The sequence below is a fragment of the Myotis daubentonii genome, chromosome 4 (genome assembly GCF_963259705.1).
Source record: "Myotis daubentonii chromosome 4, mMyoDau2.1, whole genome shotgun sequence".
In the NCBI taxonomy this organism is placed as follows: Eukaryota; Metazoa; Chordata; class Mammalia; order Chiroptera; family Vespertilionidae; genus Myotis; species Myotis daubentonii.
This window is the reverse complement of record NC_081843.1, coordinates 91403744-91421759: the sequence shown is the minus strand read 5'-3', so window position 1 is coordinate 91421759 and position 18016 is coordinate 91403744. Positions and strand designations below refer to the sequence as shown.

The 18016-nt window shown below is 42.3% G+C and overlaps 1 protein-coding gene across 15 annotated transcripts in view; it reads right to left on the bottom strand.

The window, feature by feature from the left end:
- The window catches only part of ADCY2 (adenylate cyclase 2), a 289765-nt gene that overhangs the window by 92660 nt on the left and 179089 nt on the right, over positions 1-18016 (bottom strand). For all 15 annotated transcript variants that reach the window (XM_059694687.1, XM_059694692.1, XM_059694683.1 and 12 more), the window contains one exon: positions 2439-2587. In XM_059694687.1, coding sequence (XP_059550670.1) covers positions 2439-2587 — 149 coding nt within the window. The remainder of the gene's footprint in view (positions 1-2438; positions 2588-18016) is intronic.

The following is an 18016-nucleotide window of genomic DNA, read 5'->3' as shown; positions in this document are numbered from 1 at the left end:
AGGCAGAGAGTGTTGATTTGCGGAAAGTGAGGAAATAAAGATTAGTCAGAGAGAGTGGAAAAATCTCTAGAATCTTAGCTCTGAAAGGCAGAAAGGTCATTTCAGAGGTGGATGGTGCCATTGGGCTAAGAGCCATGTCTGTCTAGTTTCAAAGATCTGATGGGTTTGTGATGTTTCAGCACCAGTGAGAGGGACTTGGAGGAAGACGAGGAAGATTCAGGAAGCAGCTGGTAGTTCTTACCTTTATGGCTATAAATGGTCTTTTCCTCCCCCTCCTTGCTGTTTCCTTATCATCATTATTGTTATTATCATTGCATAACAAAGAGCTAGTAATTATTATTAATGGAGAATAAATGTTTTGTTGAATGAATAGTCAAAGCAGAACTAAAAGCAAGTAACTGATCTCTTTGGTACTATCTATAACCTAATAATCCTCATTAAAAAAAACAAACCCCAAAACACTCAGGTATTATCTGCGTGACCTGCTTCTTTGCTTGTACATGTCCTGTTGCAGGACGAAAAAGCCAGGTCTTCATATTTTTTTAAAAAATTGCTATTTCATGCTATTTAAGGTTTTACATTTTTAAGTATTTAAGTTACTTTTGGGTTCCAATTATATTTTATGAATTTAAATTTAATTCAATACTGCAGACATATTCCAGACAATGTGTGAGGGAAATTAAGGGCATTGAAGCTGCTTCCCCAACCCTTTGCTTTAGCCAGTGAGGCAGTCAGAATCTACGGTGGCCCCAGGGATCCTCACCTCCTGCTGCTCACACCTGTACTGTCCCCTCCCACACCAGGTGGGGTACCACAGAAATGACCAACAACTACTGATCGTCCGGCTAAAATGCTCCCAAATTTCCACCCATAGAAATTGGGAGACAATATTTATTTTTGTTTTAAGTCACTACATTTTGGGGGTAATTCATTACACAGAAACTGATAATTCATAGCAGGAGAAACCTGAAGTTGGTGGTTATCTTTAGTCATTTTTATAGGTCTGTTGGTTCCTGCATTGTGTCGTAACTACTTACAGATATTCTTGTGATCCTGGTTAGATATAATTGCATGGATCTTCACATGTTTTGAATAACTGATGTGTGACTTAAAAGTATTTCCTGAAATGGGAGGGGCATCGTTGACTCTCAGACAGTCAAGGTTGGAAGAGGTTCATTCTAGTATAATATACCTTGTCAGATACTGCAAATGTTTTTTTTTTCTTTAGTTATGTATGTAAAACACTTAAGAACCTAAAGATAGTATTTTAAATAATTTTACTCCTTAACATGTGTAAATGTTCTTTAAGTTTTAATCTATCTCCCCAAATGGTGGGACTTAAAAAAAAAAAAATCACTCCTGATTCTTCATTTATCCAAAGGTGCTTTCACAGTTCTTACTTAATATGCAACCATTTTTCTATTATCTCCTTCTCAATAAGCATTTCTATGTATATCACTAGCTCCATGCACCTTTTCTAAAATCTGTTGTCAAAGTGAGATTTGTTTCAGCAATGCATTTATTTTGCAATTAAATTTATATCTTATTAATGAGTTTCAAAAATCCTTGACCCAAAGCAACCACACCAGAAGGCAGCATCAAGCATTGGAAAGAGTCTGGACGTGGGGCAGAACAGGTTGATCCCAATTATCCCAATTCTAGTCAATGCTCAACAAATTTTGGTAGTTTGTAGTTGTTGTGATTGCACTATTGAAGAGGGTGGTGCGTAACTCTGACAGCTGAAGTATTAACATCGAAACATAATGAATGAGGCCAAAGACATCGATGAGAACAAGCCGCCCCACAGGGTTTTCCTTCCTGACCCCAATCCCATCTGATTCCAGGGACTGTGATTCCAGGAATGGCTCCCAAGGAGCTATGACTGCGCCAGACTTTGAAAAACAATAACTTTGACTATAATTAAGCTGCACATCAGTCTCCCGGGATGTTGGTCACTGACTGACCACATCCCGGAAACCCTACATTCCTGATGAACATCTCGATTCCCTAGAAAGTGCTGGCTTCTCTGAGGTCTGTCTGTCAAGCCCACTGTGAGAACTAGTCCTTGTGCTGAGAGCCCACCGACCCGTCCTCCAATCTCCCTGCAAGGCTGAGTGTCCTGGGCCCCGGGGAACATGAGATCAGACCGTGGAGTTCCTGGAATAAGGACCACTGTCCACCTAGCCCCCTTTTGTGATGGTCAGCATAGAAATCAGGGCTAAGAGGGACAACACAATAAAGTAGAGGATCCTGTTTTCTTAACATGAAGGCTCCAAGAGGCAACACAAGGGTGGGTGAAGGGGTAACTACTCTACGTGCCAAGGTTTAATGATTGCAGAGGAGACATGCTATTGCAAGACGTGGGCTTCCAGTTAAAAATGTCCCCGCTGCAGCGACCAGGCTCCCCGGACTTGCTGAGAAAGAACAGAGCAGTATACCTGACGTTGGTGTGGCGCTTGACATACAGGTTGTGAAAGTTGTTTGTGTTTTCCATCTGGCCGGCTTTGGGGCCCTGCAGCCTCTGGATAATCTCAGCTTTCATTTCCATGGCTATGTGAGCTGGCAGCAGGGACAGCAGGAGCCGCTCCTGAAACAAGGTGCGGAAGGAAGACCAAGAGTTCAAATAACGAAGGGAGCATCCAAGTAATATTCGAAAACATCACTGAGTTGTAGTGCAGCCAATTTGAGGACTATTTTCAATGAGTTAAAAATACAGATTCTAGGACTACATGTTAAAAAAAATCAAAATATTTATGGTCAGAGTGTGTTATTTTATTTATTGAGTTATAATCATGTGTTCTTCAGTGTGGAGAAAAAAAGAAGGCAAAGTTATTTCCCCAAGGATATTATTTATCCACTTTGATTCTAATGTAGTAAAGTAGAAATAAGTTTAGAATGCCAGAAACCAGTGGTTTAAGATAGAAAACACTCATTTTTGCTGGCTTGCCCATATGAGAGATAAGGTACAAGCTTTATTGCACTTTAGAAAGTCAACCAATACTCCACATTTCCTAAATAAGATAAATATTTTCAACTATTTCATTTCCTCTATGATGAACATTCAATCTCCTTTAGTGATTTTGAACTATTATAAAGACAGAATATCAGGAATGCTGGCTTCTGTAAAATGTCATCTATAAAAAACTACTGGTGGAAGGCAAAAAGCTGCTATGAGCTTTTCTTGTATGGTTGGTTTCTAAATTCAGTAAATTCAGTACACAATAGCATGCAATATTACACTTATTTTAATATGTACTTATTTTATTTAGAGTTGTACTTTTCCATTTTCTCCAAGAAAAATGTGCTATATATAGCTATATATATACTGTATTACAGACGGGCAACCTTTCTTTGAAAGTTTATATTCATCCTAGAGTATTTTAAATGTTAATTTACTGTAGAAAACACCATGTTCTTCAGGTATTGTAGATTTAATATTTATTGTGGTATTCCATGTTGATAAACATTTTTGAATGAAATATGTCTCCATCTTCCACATTTTCTCTCTCTCTTTTGTATGTGTGTTTATGAACAAAGTGGTGAGAGAGTAGGGGCTTAGGGGAAACTGGGCATTGCTCCCAGGTTTACAGGGCCAGGGGTCCATCTCCTATACACACCACTTAGGCGGCTGTTGAGAACTACCCCGGAGGAGCAGAGGGTAGTCCAGGAGTGCATTTTGATGGAGATGGGATGACTCTCACCAAAGCCCATCCCAGCCTGGTCCAGGTAAAGTTAGATGCAAAGTCAGCAGGAGACAGAGTATGTGCCTGTAGAGGGACCTCAGTTCTCCATGGACTGGTATAACTGACTGTCGATCTTTCTTCCGTTGCTCTGAGATGCCATCAAATCTCTGTCGTTATCAAAGCAAATAGACACTGAATATAAATTTGTTAACTTCTAAAACGGTGATAAGGAATGTTAGCATGTAGAACACACATTATGAATCTGGATCTAGCCTATCTATTTAGAAATCCCAGAGGATTCTATGTGTTTACAGAGATGTCTGACAATCAGCTCAACTAGATTAAAACCAATTTTGTCCTCTTTCTGATGGGTGACAGATGAGCCCAGGGCTAAGGAAAATAAAATGCACCAGGCCACAATGCTCAGCTGACCTAGTTCTACTTTGCTCTTATGATGATAACCCGTGTGTGCATGAAGATTCAGTGCAGTCTTCTGTTGAATTTAAAGCAACCAGTAGATTTTCCCAACATTTACTTTCATTTCCACTTATGCTTCTTGTAGTCAACGGTGCCAGTGTCCTACCCACAATCCCTTTGCCTTCCTTAGAGGTCGCTTGTAGCCTGTTTCTTTATAAATCTGGTTTCCTGTGTCCCAACCAATAAGAAAGTAATTTGATGGAACTCTCCCCACCTTCTGCACCCATCACCCGCCTTGGGGAGATCTGAGCATGTTACACACTTTCCCCAGGGTCTCTAGTAGCACTGAGCCCCTGTTGCCACCAGCAGCCCCTTTCAATAGCTGATCTCCCTCCCTCACTCTCCTCCCTGAAACCACTTCCCAACCTAGTGTCTAAACTCAGAGCCTTCTCTTAGGGTCTTCTTTGGGTAAACCGAACAAAGAAATTTCTTCTCTCTTCCTCCTGGATTCTCTATTAAGAATATGCCAACCCCCAAAGACAGATTTCATGAACAAAAAAGAAGAATCAAATATAGTAATTCTTCTCCCTGGCTGTAGCATCATTTAATGACCAGTTGTAAATTATGATATTTTACACCAAATGTAGATGGATGACTGGCTGTTTTTTTTTTTTAAGCTAGCTTGAAAAATATATGTTGAATAAACTAAACTGGGCTAAGATTTTCCTTTCTAAAACGGTTCATGAATCCGTGTGAATTTAGATTGGAATAAAGATTTTGGTAACAGCCAACCAGAGAAATAAAAGAACTCAAAGTTCCCCATTACCATGTGATTCTGGTGCACTGGTAGGCTGTGAGACCTCTTATAGAGCTCATGAACAGTCTGTCTACTCGGTGATCACAGCCTGGGACAATGGGGTGAGCCTCAAATAGGAGCCTGCACTAAAATGTGTGAATCAAGACACTTTTAAATTTGTCTTTCTTTTTCCCCAAAATGCTATACTTGGAAAGAAAAGCCCAATATTTTGGCACATATGCTAAATTTTGACTCAATTCATAATCTGACAAGATTAATATTCCCATGAGTATTTTAGCTTTTTGTTAATTTAGCTGTGTGAGCTGCCAAATTATCTGGAAATAATATACAAACCTAAGTGCTTTCCATACCAGATATGGCCTAGTTACATTACCTCTCCAAGTACATTGGAAGCCTTCCTTAAGGGGACTTTTGGAAAATCAAGTTGTCATTAGACTGATTGATGCATACCATTACTTCTTTCTCTTGCTAGAAAAAATTGTATAATTACAGAGAATTTGGCTAATCCTGGCATATTCAAAGGTTATCTGATGAATAACTTGGCCTTGGTTTGAAGGTTCCATTTCAACACATCCCTTTATTAAACCTGTAATTATTATTCATTAGCAATAGTTTCCCTAGAATTTGTTCTTTTCAATTATGCCTCATAAAAGAGCTACAGAGTTAGTACTTTTCATTGTACTATCGATCCAAGTTTAGGACACACTGAGCTCAGAAGTGTTTTTAATATAAAACAGCAGATATTATAACTTTATATTTGTATGCTATTTTTGTGATTATTTTGGTGGAAAGAAAAATCCAATTTAAGCAAAGAAGACTTCTATTTAAATTTTGAACTAAGATTCAGCAATGCATATTCTATCTTATCCCTTCAATAAACCATGCATGTGATAAATATTTAAATCCACTTTACAAGAGGCAGGATGACAGTGACATGCTCCTTCCATAAGAATTTAAACTTTTTTTCCTCCTTCAAAATTTCTATTTAGTTCTCATTTTAAATGCAATTCAAATACATCAGGATATCAAACCAACGCAATGAACAGAAGGCATATTGTAATAAATGTTCCTCCTTCCAATAGAAAGTAGCTATCAGAATGGACAGACACCAGGTCCCAGAGCAGGCATTGGGTTACACGTGGTGCTGAGGAAACAGATGATGTTCTGCAGGATGAAAATACCAGGTGTCCATTCGGAATCAAACCTGAAAACGCTGCTCTTAGAAAATACCTGCCAGGAACAGGAAAATATGTCAACGCCTTCTCATATCTCCTGCTGCAGCCAGCTTCATGTCTGCAGGTCTCGGAGAACAAGCATCTCTGTTGGCACCAACCTCCATCACCAGCATGTCCCCAAACTTAAGTTCTAGGGACAACTGCCATTGTTGCTGTTTCCCATTATAACATTTGGTTTGTTTCTCTCAGGTCCCTCCTTAGAAATCTTGCTCCTCATCACTCAATCAGAAGGCACTGAATACTCTTTTTTTTTTTTTTAAATTAAATCTTTATTGTTCAGATTATTACATTTGTTCCTTCCCCCCCCCCCCCATAACTCCCCTCCTCCCAGTTCCCGCCCCACCCTCCGCCCTCACTCCCCACCCACTGTCCTCATCCATAGGTGCACGATTTTTGTCCAGTCTCTTCCCACATCTCCCACACCCCTTTCCCCCCCAAGAATAGTCAGTCCATTCCCTTTCTATGTCCCTGATTCTATTATAATCAACAGTTCATTCTGTTCATCAGATTATTTATTCACTTGATTCTTAGATTCACTTGTTGATAGATGCATATTTGTTGTTCATAATTTGTATCTTTACCTTTTTCTTCCTCTTCCTCTTCTTAAAGGATACCTTTCAGCATTTCATATAATCCTGGTTTGGTGGTGATGAACTCCTTTAGCTTTTCCTTATCTGTGAAGCTCTTTATCTGACCTTCAATTCTGAATGATAGCTTTGCTGGATAAAGTAATCTTGGTTGTAGGTTCTTGGTATTCATCACTTTGAATATTTCTTGCCACTCCCTTCTGGCCTGCAAAGTTTCTGTTGAGAAATCAGCTGACAGTCGTATGGGTATTCCCTTGTAGGTAACTGAGTTTCTTTCTCTTGCTGTTTTTAAGATTCTCTCTTTATCTTTTGCTCTTGGCATTTTAATTATGATGTGTCTTGGTGTGGTTCTCTTTGGATTCCTTTTGTTTGGGGTTCTCCGCGCTTCTTGGACCTGTAAGTCCATTTCTTTCACCAGGTGGGGGAAGTTTTCTGTCATTATTTCTTCAAATAGGTTTTCAATATCTTGCTCTCTCTCATCTTCTGGCACCCCTATAATTCTGATGTTGGTACGCTTGAAGCTGTCCCAGAGGCTCCTTACACTATCCTCGCATTTTTGGATTCTTTTTTCATTTTGCTTTTCCGGTTGGATGTTTTTTGCTTCCTCGCATTTCAAATCATTGACTTGATTCTTGCGCTCCTCTGGTCTGCTGTCGGGCATCTGTATAATATTCGTTATTTCAGTCTGTGTGTGCTTAATTTCTAGTTGGTTCCCCAATATACGATCGAGGGTCTTATTAGTTTTCGTGTAGATCTCATTAAGTTTATCGACAGCTTCTAAACAGTTCTTGAGAGACCTTAAAAGTGTGGTTCTGAACTCTATTTCTTCCATTGACAATTTTGTCCTGTTTCTTTGTCTCCGCATTTTGTTATGCTTCCTTAGTGCACCCCCTAGTGGTCTTTGTTCGCAGTCTTATAGATAAATCTTGATTGTTGTAGCTAATTCCAGGGAGGGTTTGACCTCCAGGCCAAGTGGCTATGAGAATCAGCTGTGTCAGCAGTGAGAGAACTTCTGTCCTCTAGGGAGGTGCTAATCTAGCCTTTGCCTGAGGCTATCCGGCAAATGCCTTTGCCTGAGGCTATCCGGCAAATGCCTGTGTGCAGGGCTTGGGCAGGGCGGGTCGCACAGGATCAACAGGGTGGGCCGGAGAGAGCAGTTATGGCGGCTCTCAGTCCTGTCCCAAGGGGCTCTGCCTCTCTGAGTCCCAGCACCCGCTGCAAAGCTCGGAGAGAAAGCTGCACTCGCTCTGACCGAAGCCAGACAGTCCCGCTTCTCCCGTTTGAGTCTGGGTCCCTAAAGACTCGCCCGGATCTGGTGCTCAGAGTCTGCGACTCCCTCCTGATTGAAAACAACAACCGCGCCCTCCGCCGCCAGCCCGCTCCGCGCACTCCGCACCTCAGAATTTGACTTCAGCACTGCGCCTCCTCTGAGTGTCCGTATGCGTTTCTCTTTCCTCCTAGTTGTAGGACTTCCACTCAGCCAGCGTTCCTGTGGTTCTGGGTGATGTCCCTTCCGTTTTTTGGTTTCACTTTTGAAGTAGTTGTTCAAAGCAGCAAACTCCGGCGTTAACCTATGCCGCCATCTTGGTTCCCACTGTCGGCACTGAATACTCTTATTATTTGGAAGGTCTTGCTTTATCTTTCTTTGACTTTTATAAAAGATAAAGTCATCATATTTATGGATGATGGAGAGCAGCAGCACTTTGTGGTAGAAATAGCACTGAAATGGGAGATGTGGGTTCCTACCCATTCTCTGCCACCATCTAGAAAACCTCCACCAAATCATTCTGGTCTTTGAGTCCCAGTTTGTTTGTATAAAAAATACATCCATTGACCCAGGTGAGTTGAAGGTCTCCATGTTTATGAAGTTCATAGCATTTTTTTAAAAATATATTTTATTGATTTTTTACAGAGAGGAAGGGAGAGAGATAGAGAGCTAGAAACATCGATGAGAGAGAAACATCGATCAGCTGCCTCCAGCACATCTCCCACCGGAGATATGTCTGCAACTCAGGCACATGCCCTTGACCGGAATCGAACCTGGGACCCTTCAGTCCGCAGGCCGACGCTCTATCCACTGAGCCAAACCGGTTTCGGCAGTTCATAGCATTTTATGGAACCACAAGAGGCCCTTTTTAGATGTTACCTCTCTCTCCTTTTTTTTTTGGTTGTTGTTAATTCCCAACTGAGAATATTTTTCCATTGATTTCTTAGAGAGACACAGAGAGAGAAACATCAATGTGAGAGAGACACATCAATTGGTTGCCTCCCACATGCACCCCAACCTGGCCAGAGACCGAGCTGCAACCAAGGTAGGTGCCCTTGACTAGAATCAAACCCAGGACCTTTCAGTCCACAGGCTGATGCTCTAACCACTAAGAAAGCGGCCAGGGAAACTCACTCTTTTGGAGTTAAACAATTAGTGACGCAGAGGAAAGAACCCAAGTGTTCAGATCCGAACATGATGCCAAGACTATAAGAAGGATTGTGGATAAGGAGAGACCACTGGGATCTTGACAAAGAAGACTGAGTTCATCTTCTTGAAGAGTGGCTTCCATGAGTGGGAGGAGGATGAAGAAGGATGGCCAAGAGTTTGGGGTACCATATTAATGGCCAGTGTAGGCATGCGAGTGAAAGTCAGCTTGTTTATTTTATAGTCTAGGAAAACTGGAGTGCTTTGTGCAAGTTAAAACCAATATGCACTTCAACCAATCACTACTCCCTTTTACAAAAGATTGAGTCCTTTCACTGCATGCATATATTGTTTTCTCATATTACAAACCCTGGTCACATATAGTTTCATTTAAATTCAAACATTTTTGGCAAAAAAAAAAAAGGTATAGGAGTGGCTCAGAGAGGATAAAGTGGAGTAGTACACACTAGGGAGTTAAGACCTGATAGAATGGTGTCTTTGGACTTCACAGCCACTGGTGGCTCTTTCCACTCACTCTGATTTATAAGCTTAATGAGATGACAGGGATGCTTTTAGAGAGTAAATCATCAATAGAAGGTGAAAGAATGAAATTATCACTCATCTTTGATGACTCGGCAGTTAAGAGATCTTAGAGAACAATGCGCTAATCAAGTCCAATTATAAATTATGTCCATAGTGATGGATGATGGCATATTGAAACTTCTAAACTTTTTTGGGAAGGAGAATGATCCTTCTTCCTAACTGTGCTGAATTGGGACACTTGAGCCCCAGAGCAAAACTGCTCTTAGGGCGAGTCTCACAGCTCCCACTCTCAGCAGACCTCAGCCTCTTCCCACCCATCCTGTCCAAACCCAGGGCACCCAGGGTGCTCCCAGGGCACCACTGGGGCACAGTTCGAATCACAGGCAATATCACAAGGCTTTCTCTGAGAAGGGGTGAACTGAGGCAATTTCTAAAAGAAACTCAGTGACATTTCTCTCCTGAGCACATGACTGAGTCCTGAAGTGGGCATTTACATTGCTGGGAATGTGAAGCTGAATGCTGGCGGGCAGGGGTGGGATGATCCAAGGACACTGCAGTGTGGAGGTGAACTTTAAATCTCTGCTTATCTGTCCTGACACCTGAAGTGCCAGATGCCATCCTCCAGAGCAGAGCCTTCCAAGACACAATCCCGCAGGTAACACTGGTCAAATATTGTGCCTGCCTTCAAACATTAATTGTCCCCATGGGCACCGATGTGGTTGATAAGGAGAGAGGGACCCATCATTTCTGCATAACATAAACTTTCCAGGGAAAGAATAATACATGAGGAAAGGGAATCGGCAGAACAGCGCTCATTCTCATTCCGCTAATCAAGCAATGTTCCGAACTCTCTCAGATAAAAAGTAAGGATATAAGCAGCAAACTGTATAGCAAAATCAGCACAGCAGAAAGCTCAAGGGCCATCACATTCCTAGAATTTTAGTAAAAGTAACTCAAATGAACCCAGCTGGTGTGGCTCAGTGGTTGAGTGTTGACCTATGAACCAGGTCATGATTCAATTCCTTGTCAGGGCATATGCCTGGGGTTGTAGGCTCAATCCCCAGTGTGGGGCGTGCAGAAGGCAGCCAATCAATGATTTTCATCATTGATGTTTCTATCCCTCTCTCCCTCTCCCTTCCTCTTTGAAATAAATAATAAAAATATATTTTTTAAAAAGTAACTCAAATGGGATGACCATGGCTCACACTCAAGTACAAAGGTGCCTGTCTGCTACAGGTTGCCAGACTGTAAACTTGTTGCACACCTGATTGCGTTAATATTGTTGGCACGAAGTATTTTTAAAGCTTTATCTGCTTTTGGAGAACACCTTCTTGGTAATCAGACTGTAGATATTCTTCCAGGATTCACCCATCTAAATTCCACTAATATGTCTGCTTTGAGAGAATCATATCAAAATAGTTAAAAAATATAATTCTTGTTCAGTATCTCATATGCACCTCTACTTACAAAAATAAATAAGTTGTGACTTGGCGCTTCTATAATTAAAAAAATAATCCTTCTAACAGATTTTATTGCAAGTTACAAATGATGATGACTCAAGTTTAATCATACACATCATGTAGAAGGGAGCCTTGATTTTGTGTATTTCCCAACTCATTTGTTTACTCTGAGCATGTAAGTTCCTATGACCTGCGGAAATGTTACGTTCAGAGGAAGCAAATGGCAGGCTGTGGACTGAGCTCCGAGTGGCTTGCAGAGAGCACACAAGCATGCTCGTGTGTGTGCAAGTTAAACGAATTATCCTTAGGTAGGTCGTGCACTGAACAGCTACATGTGGTCCATAATTTAACCACTCTCTTGCCCCCAGTTTTCCAGAATAAAAGAGCACAACTAGCTAGGGCATCTCTCAGAAGTGCACCGTGACTTCTGCTCACCTGCCATTGGCCAGAGGTCACAAGGATGTACTCACCTCTAAGGATGCTGGTCATGTGCCCAGCTAAGAAGATCCTCTTACCATAGAAGAAGAAGAAGAAAGTAAACATTGGAAAAACAAACAAGCAGTGGTCTCTGTCCCATGCAGAGCGAGCAAAGCAGCATTTCCAAAAGGAAACCATCAATTTCCCTCCCAGAGCTGCCCCTTCCCTCCCAACCTAAATCCAGTTAAAAGTCCACCTGCAGCTGCCACCTGCTCTCATCCTTGACTGCTCTTTCCCTCTTGCCATCCTCCATCCAATGAAGCAGCAGTTCCTGTCCCTCATGCTAGGAAACTGCACCTTCTCCCAACCTACTGTCACTATCCGGGTCTTGGCCACCTGTGCCACCCTCTGATGATGGATCGCTTCCTACCTGCTGTCCACCCCCTTGCTCACCCTTTCTCTTCTGCATCAGAAGTCTTTCTAAAAGGTGAAGTAGCCAAATCAGGTCAGTCCCAGCTGACTGCTTCTACTGACAAATCTGAAGCTTGCCAGTATGTTACAAAATTCGAATTACTCCTGGGAACTCCACCTCCTTTACTTTGCTGCCCGCCTCCTGAGCCCATGGCCCAGCTCTTCTGAATCCTATGGAGCCCCAGCTGGGCACTGTGTTCCCCTCCTCGCTGGAAAGCCTGCTGCCCTTGGACCTGGACCGCTGGCTCCATCATACTGTTCCCACCCATGCTCACCTTCCTTCCCTAAGGCTGTCGCGCCAATTCTTCCTCAAACTTCTAATCACATACTGCCTCCTCCATCACCTCCTCCTGACAGCTGTCCTGCATGGCCTTCCCACCCCAATGGGGTTAGGTCCTGAGTGCTGTTCTGGCACCTACTGTCACCCTCAAACTCTACTGAAACCAGCTGTTTCCTTTCCTGCCCAAGGTTGTAGGTGCCAGTGTGCCCAAGCTGTGCCTTCTTCAACATTATGTTCTGGGTACGGAACATAGAACCTGGCACAGAGAAGAAAGACACCCAGTAAGCATTTGTCCAGTGAATACAGGAAGAAACACTTGAATGTGTGACTAAGCATCATTACACTTTGAATAAGATTTCCACTGGGCAGCTCATTTAAAAGCTTGATTTTCAATGATTATCCTGTAGAACATTCTGGCCTTGCTCTGCCACTCAATGAGTGGACAGTGGGTAAGTCATGTAACTTCTTTTTGCTCCCAGTGTCCTCCCTGGGGCCTGGGAGGTGTCTGAGTATATTTCTGCTGCCTGTTCCACTTCCAGGTTTCTTCCATTCTGTTAGGTATCGGGAGGAAATGGGAAGACATCCTTGAGTATGGCAGCAGAAATGAAATACTTTAAAAAATTATTTTATTGGTAACTTTTGAAAACCTGTGATTTTTTCCATTAAAAGAAATGATGGAAGAATATATATAATAAATGTAGGTATATATTATATATGTGTGGATATACAATATCCACATCTACAGATATCTATGTACTATAGATATATAAATAGTTATCTTTGAATCTTGTCACCATATGCATTAAGTAGGCATGCTTGCATGGATTTCTAGGGCAACTGTAGAGAATAAAGGGCCTTTACATTCTTTTATATATTTTTTCTTAAAGGTTTTCTGATATCTGATTGTTCTAGAGCTGAAGAACCGTCACTCCTCTTCATTATTCTGCAGGTACAAATCCAAGTGTTCATGTAAATCACGTTGGTGCAGGCTCCTCCTGTCACCGACTGGAGCCCTGGGCCTGATGGAAGGCGCACAGCCCAGGATGTGGTGTGGAGGAGTGAAGAGGGAATGAATGAATAAGTTATGAGCTGCAGCCCTGCCAAAGTGAAAAGAGGGCACAGTTTCTGCCAAGAAGCAGAAACTGGGATCAGTATGGGAGTGAACACCATGGCCACACTGCATTAAAAATACTTATTCATTGAAATAACTACATCAGCATATATAAGCTTGGGAATTCTCAACTTTGTCATACCAATAAAAATATTTATCAAGAAGCAGATTTTTAAGAGCTCTAAACTGACACACGAAAGCCTGGCCTCTGAATCCGACGCAATGATTTCTAAGGAAAATAGCACATTATTCTCACCAGCTCCTGGGCTCATGCTGACTTGAACTCAGGCCTGGTTTGGAGTAGGAATGTTTCAAAACTTTATTGCTGCAAAACACATCCCCAGTGGTTCAGAACACTCATGATTCTGTGGATCGGCTGGGTGGTTCCTTCGCTGGCTTTGCTGTGGGCCAGTCACCTGAATGCATTCACCTGGAGGGGGGTGGCCTGGCTGGAGGGCCCAATGTGGCCCCAGTTACACGTCCATCTGGCAGTAGCTGCTGGCAGGCGGCTGAACCCTGGTCTCCTCCACATGGCCATTCATCCTCCTTCAGGCAGGACTGGCTTCCTAATGGCAATCTCAAGGCAGCAGTCCCCAAAAGTTGAGAGGGGATCTTCAGGGCCTCCTAAGGCGTGGGCTCTGGAATTCACACAGCCCCACTTCCCAACTTCCATTAGTCACAGTGAGAAATAAGCCTGCCTCCGATTCAAAAATGACTGTCTCCATCGGATGCAAACTAAGAGAGAGCTGCTTCCAGCATTCATGGTTTCACAGGCGTGAGGAGCCAAGGGTTAAATAACGTCTACAGGCCCTCTCTCCTTGGCTTGTAGATGGCTTCTTTCCCCTGTGTCTTCTTCACATGGCCTTTCCTCTGTGTCCTTGTCTCCTCTTATATTCACACCAGTCAGACTGTATTGGCACCCAGCTTACTGATCTCTTCTAACTTAAATCCCTCTTTAAATGCTGCATCTCTAATATTGTCACACTCTGAGCTACTGTGGGTCAGAGCCTCCACATATGCATTTGTGGGGATACAGTTCCCCCAAACAGAATCTGCGTCTGTAGGGCAGAGAAGGAGGCAGGCAATCCGCAGGCTGCTGCAGACTCATGAGCTGGCTTTCTCCTGCCCTGCCCTGCCTTGTGCAGACTTCTCCCCTCCTCTTCTTCATCGCCAGTGCCTCTCTTATCCAAATACCCCCAAAGGTCCTTAAACGTTCTCCTATCTCTCCTCTAACTGTCCTGCCCCGTCTTTGTTGCCTTCTCGGGTCCCTATGCACCAGGAGAGGCTGCTGGACAGCTCTGAGGCTCACCGTTTCAAGGAGCCATTTCCTCTGGGGAGCTGCGGGATTCTAGGGTCGTGTAGCCTCACGGTCAGTAAGTGGAGTTATACCACTGGGAGGGAGCAGCACATGACACAGAGCCTCTGGGTGGGCTGGGCAAACTCTTTCTGCAAAGGGCCAGGAAGGAATAGCCCAGGCTTTGGGCACTGTACCACCTCTGTCACAGCTACTCGCTTCTGCCATCCTCCTAGGGAAACAGCCACAGATGAAGAGCAAATGAATGGGCGTGGCTGTGTGCCAATATTTTATTTGTGGCAACTGAAACTTTAATTTTATATAATTTTCATGAAATATTATTTCTCTTTTGATTTTTAAACTTAAAACTGGGAAAAGAAACCAACATTCTTAGCTCAGGAGGCTGTACAGAAACAGATGGTGGGCCAGACTTGGCCCTTGGGCTGTAGTTGGGTGACTCCTGGTGTAGAGAAAGTGCAATGGAAAACCACACTTAAGGGTCCTGCAGACACATTGCAACTGTCACTGATAACCAAAGTAAGAACAATAGAGGGCATGCATATCCTTCCTCCAAAGGGCATTGTTATTATGATTTCCAGAATCTGTCTCTCATCTGTTATTTAACATGCTGGGCTTTACAATAAAAGCCATCAAATGGATCTTCTTGGAAAATAATAATTTCCAAGTTATTACTGAGTTGTCAGCTGAGGGGAAGGGTGCAGCGGCTCAGAGCCTGGGCTTGGATTATCACAAGTCTGGGAGCAAATCCCAGCTCCTCCACCTCCTCGTGTCTTGATGGTACTGACTTGTGCAAGGGTCTGGCCACATCCTGGGTTTCCGTGGCTGGTGGCTTGGAGGTGGCTGTTTGGCATCATGATTCAGAATGATGGTGTGCCAGCAAGACCATGGCACACAAACCAGAAGGTTGAAATTCAAGCCTGAGCAGGTCATTACTTGGAGTGAGACCTCGGGCCACCTCTGACCTCTCTGGGCCTCATTTTCCTCACCCTTGAATGAAGGGCCTGGACTAACCATCCCAGTCTGCTTGCTAGAAGCTGGTGAAGCAATCGTTCTATAACACTTACTTTTAGATAAAGTAAAAGTCAACTTGCGTTTAGCTGCAAACAAAGTATCTCATTTCCTCACTCAATAGCTAATACTCCAGCAGTCAGAATTCATAATGCATGTTGCTTGATTTTCAGTGGCAACCAGTAATTTGTGTGAGAAAGACTTAATTTAGAAGAACGCACATGTCATCTTTTTTTCATAACCAAGTAAGACTTACAATTAGCTTGATTCACACGCTGTCACGGATGTCTCCACTGCACACACAGTGAACAATACGACATTTTCAAGGCAGCTCTTTGATGGAGAGAACTAGTCCTCAGTTGTGTAATTCATACTAAACATAAATCCTCCTCCATTTTCTTCTTGAATACCCCATGCCCACTCAAGCAGCAACTTCCGTGAGTGGATCATTAAGGGGGAAAACCACTGAATACATGCATTTTTACTGTGTTTTGCTCTGCAACATTCTATGCTTGGGAAATTGCCACAGTAAGTAGCAGTAAAATATGCAAAATAAAGAACAAAATATAAAATGCCTTAGCTTTTTCTTTCATTTTCCCCAATACTTCTTAACACATAGCAAATTTTAAAATAACGTCATTCTATCAAAAACCAGATGAATCAAAGTGTTTTCCAATGTTTGACTTAGAAATCAAGGTGCTGCAATACTGGGTTTACAATAAGAATGGATATGCTGTTAATAGTTGAAAAATTAGTGTTAATTATGACTTCATTTCTGGTTGCAAAGTTCCTACTTTGCTGATCATCTCTCTGTCTTATTTGATAGTTAATAATTAAAATCATACGAGGGCTGATTTCATCAGCAAGCAAAAAGAACTAGATCCAATCTTAGAGAAGTTATTCTATGGGATAGAGGGAGCACATTTTAGAAAATGTGAAGGCATGTGCACACATTTCATATACCATTGAGACATATACTCTTGGTATATAAAGCATGCTTTTGTTTTCTAATAATGTTAAATGACAGTATAATAGTATAGGCCTTCAGTAAGTCCATTCAGTACATGCATAATTTGTCACACAATGATTATATAACTTCTTTAAAAATATTATCAAATGTCTTGCCAATAATACACACTCAGTAAATGTTGAAAGAATAAATGTTATTTTGAGACATCAGCTTAGTCCCATCTACTTGGGTTTATAGCACCCTCTTACACAGGGTACACACAGAACAGATTAGAAAGAAGAGGAGTGCTCAAGAAAGGTGGAATGGGGGACCATCTTCATCTTTCATGCGAATCAAGGGAAATTGAGGCTCTCTGTTATTCAGATAGCTGCCACTCTGGGATGGAAGCTCACAGCTTCTCAAGTGCCATGTGACCTTTCCTCCCCCTCCCCTACACATCTCATAGGGAATAAGGCCTGCTTTTAGGTTAACTATGCAGTTTTCCATGTACTAGGCTCTGAATGAAATGCATTTAAAACCAGGACATTCAGTACATGACAAAACAATAAGAACAACTTCATCTGTCTGGATGGGTACTGTGTGCCAGGCACTGTGCATTAACTGTGCGTTAACTGTCTACTCCCACAGGAAGCCTGTGCATTAGGGATGTTATTATAGAAGATGACCCAAGCTCACATCACCTGGGGGTGGCAATGCTTTTGTACAGCTTAGGTTTGACTCAGCTATGTTTTATTCCTTTGGCTCTTCCTGTGTTTATTCCCTCCAATTCTCTGTCATTTCCCCTTTAGGAAGTACCACTAGTTCAGGTGATTCCACAAAAATCATGACACACTATTTGCACAATCATTGAAAAAGGGCACAAGCAAATAGAGACCCAGGATGTCTCTTTACTCTGCCTCCAAATTCTGGGTTGCAGTTAGAGTCAGGTATATTTCAATATGTTTTAGAAAACTAGTAGAGACGTGATGGATTCTGGGCTTCTCCAGAATTAGTAAAGACTGAACAGAACATTGATAAATATCATCTCTCTCATCACAGTTCACATCTTGGGTCAGAATTTCAGACCACTTGGCTTCTTCCAGGGGAATAAAATAAGAAGGGCTCTGGCCGCTTAAATTCTCAGTTGTAACACAATGTCATATATCTTTCTTTCTACAATTAGAAAATACCTTTGTTTACTTTCAAATGTGTGCATTAATCAAGTTTTTCCAGAGAAAACAGAACCAATAGATATGTGTATCTAGATCTATATGTTTTATAGATCCCTATATCTACATTTCTCTCTCTCT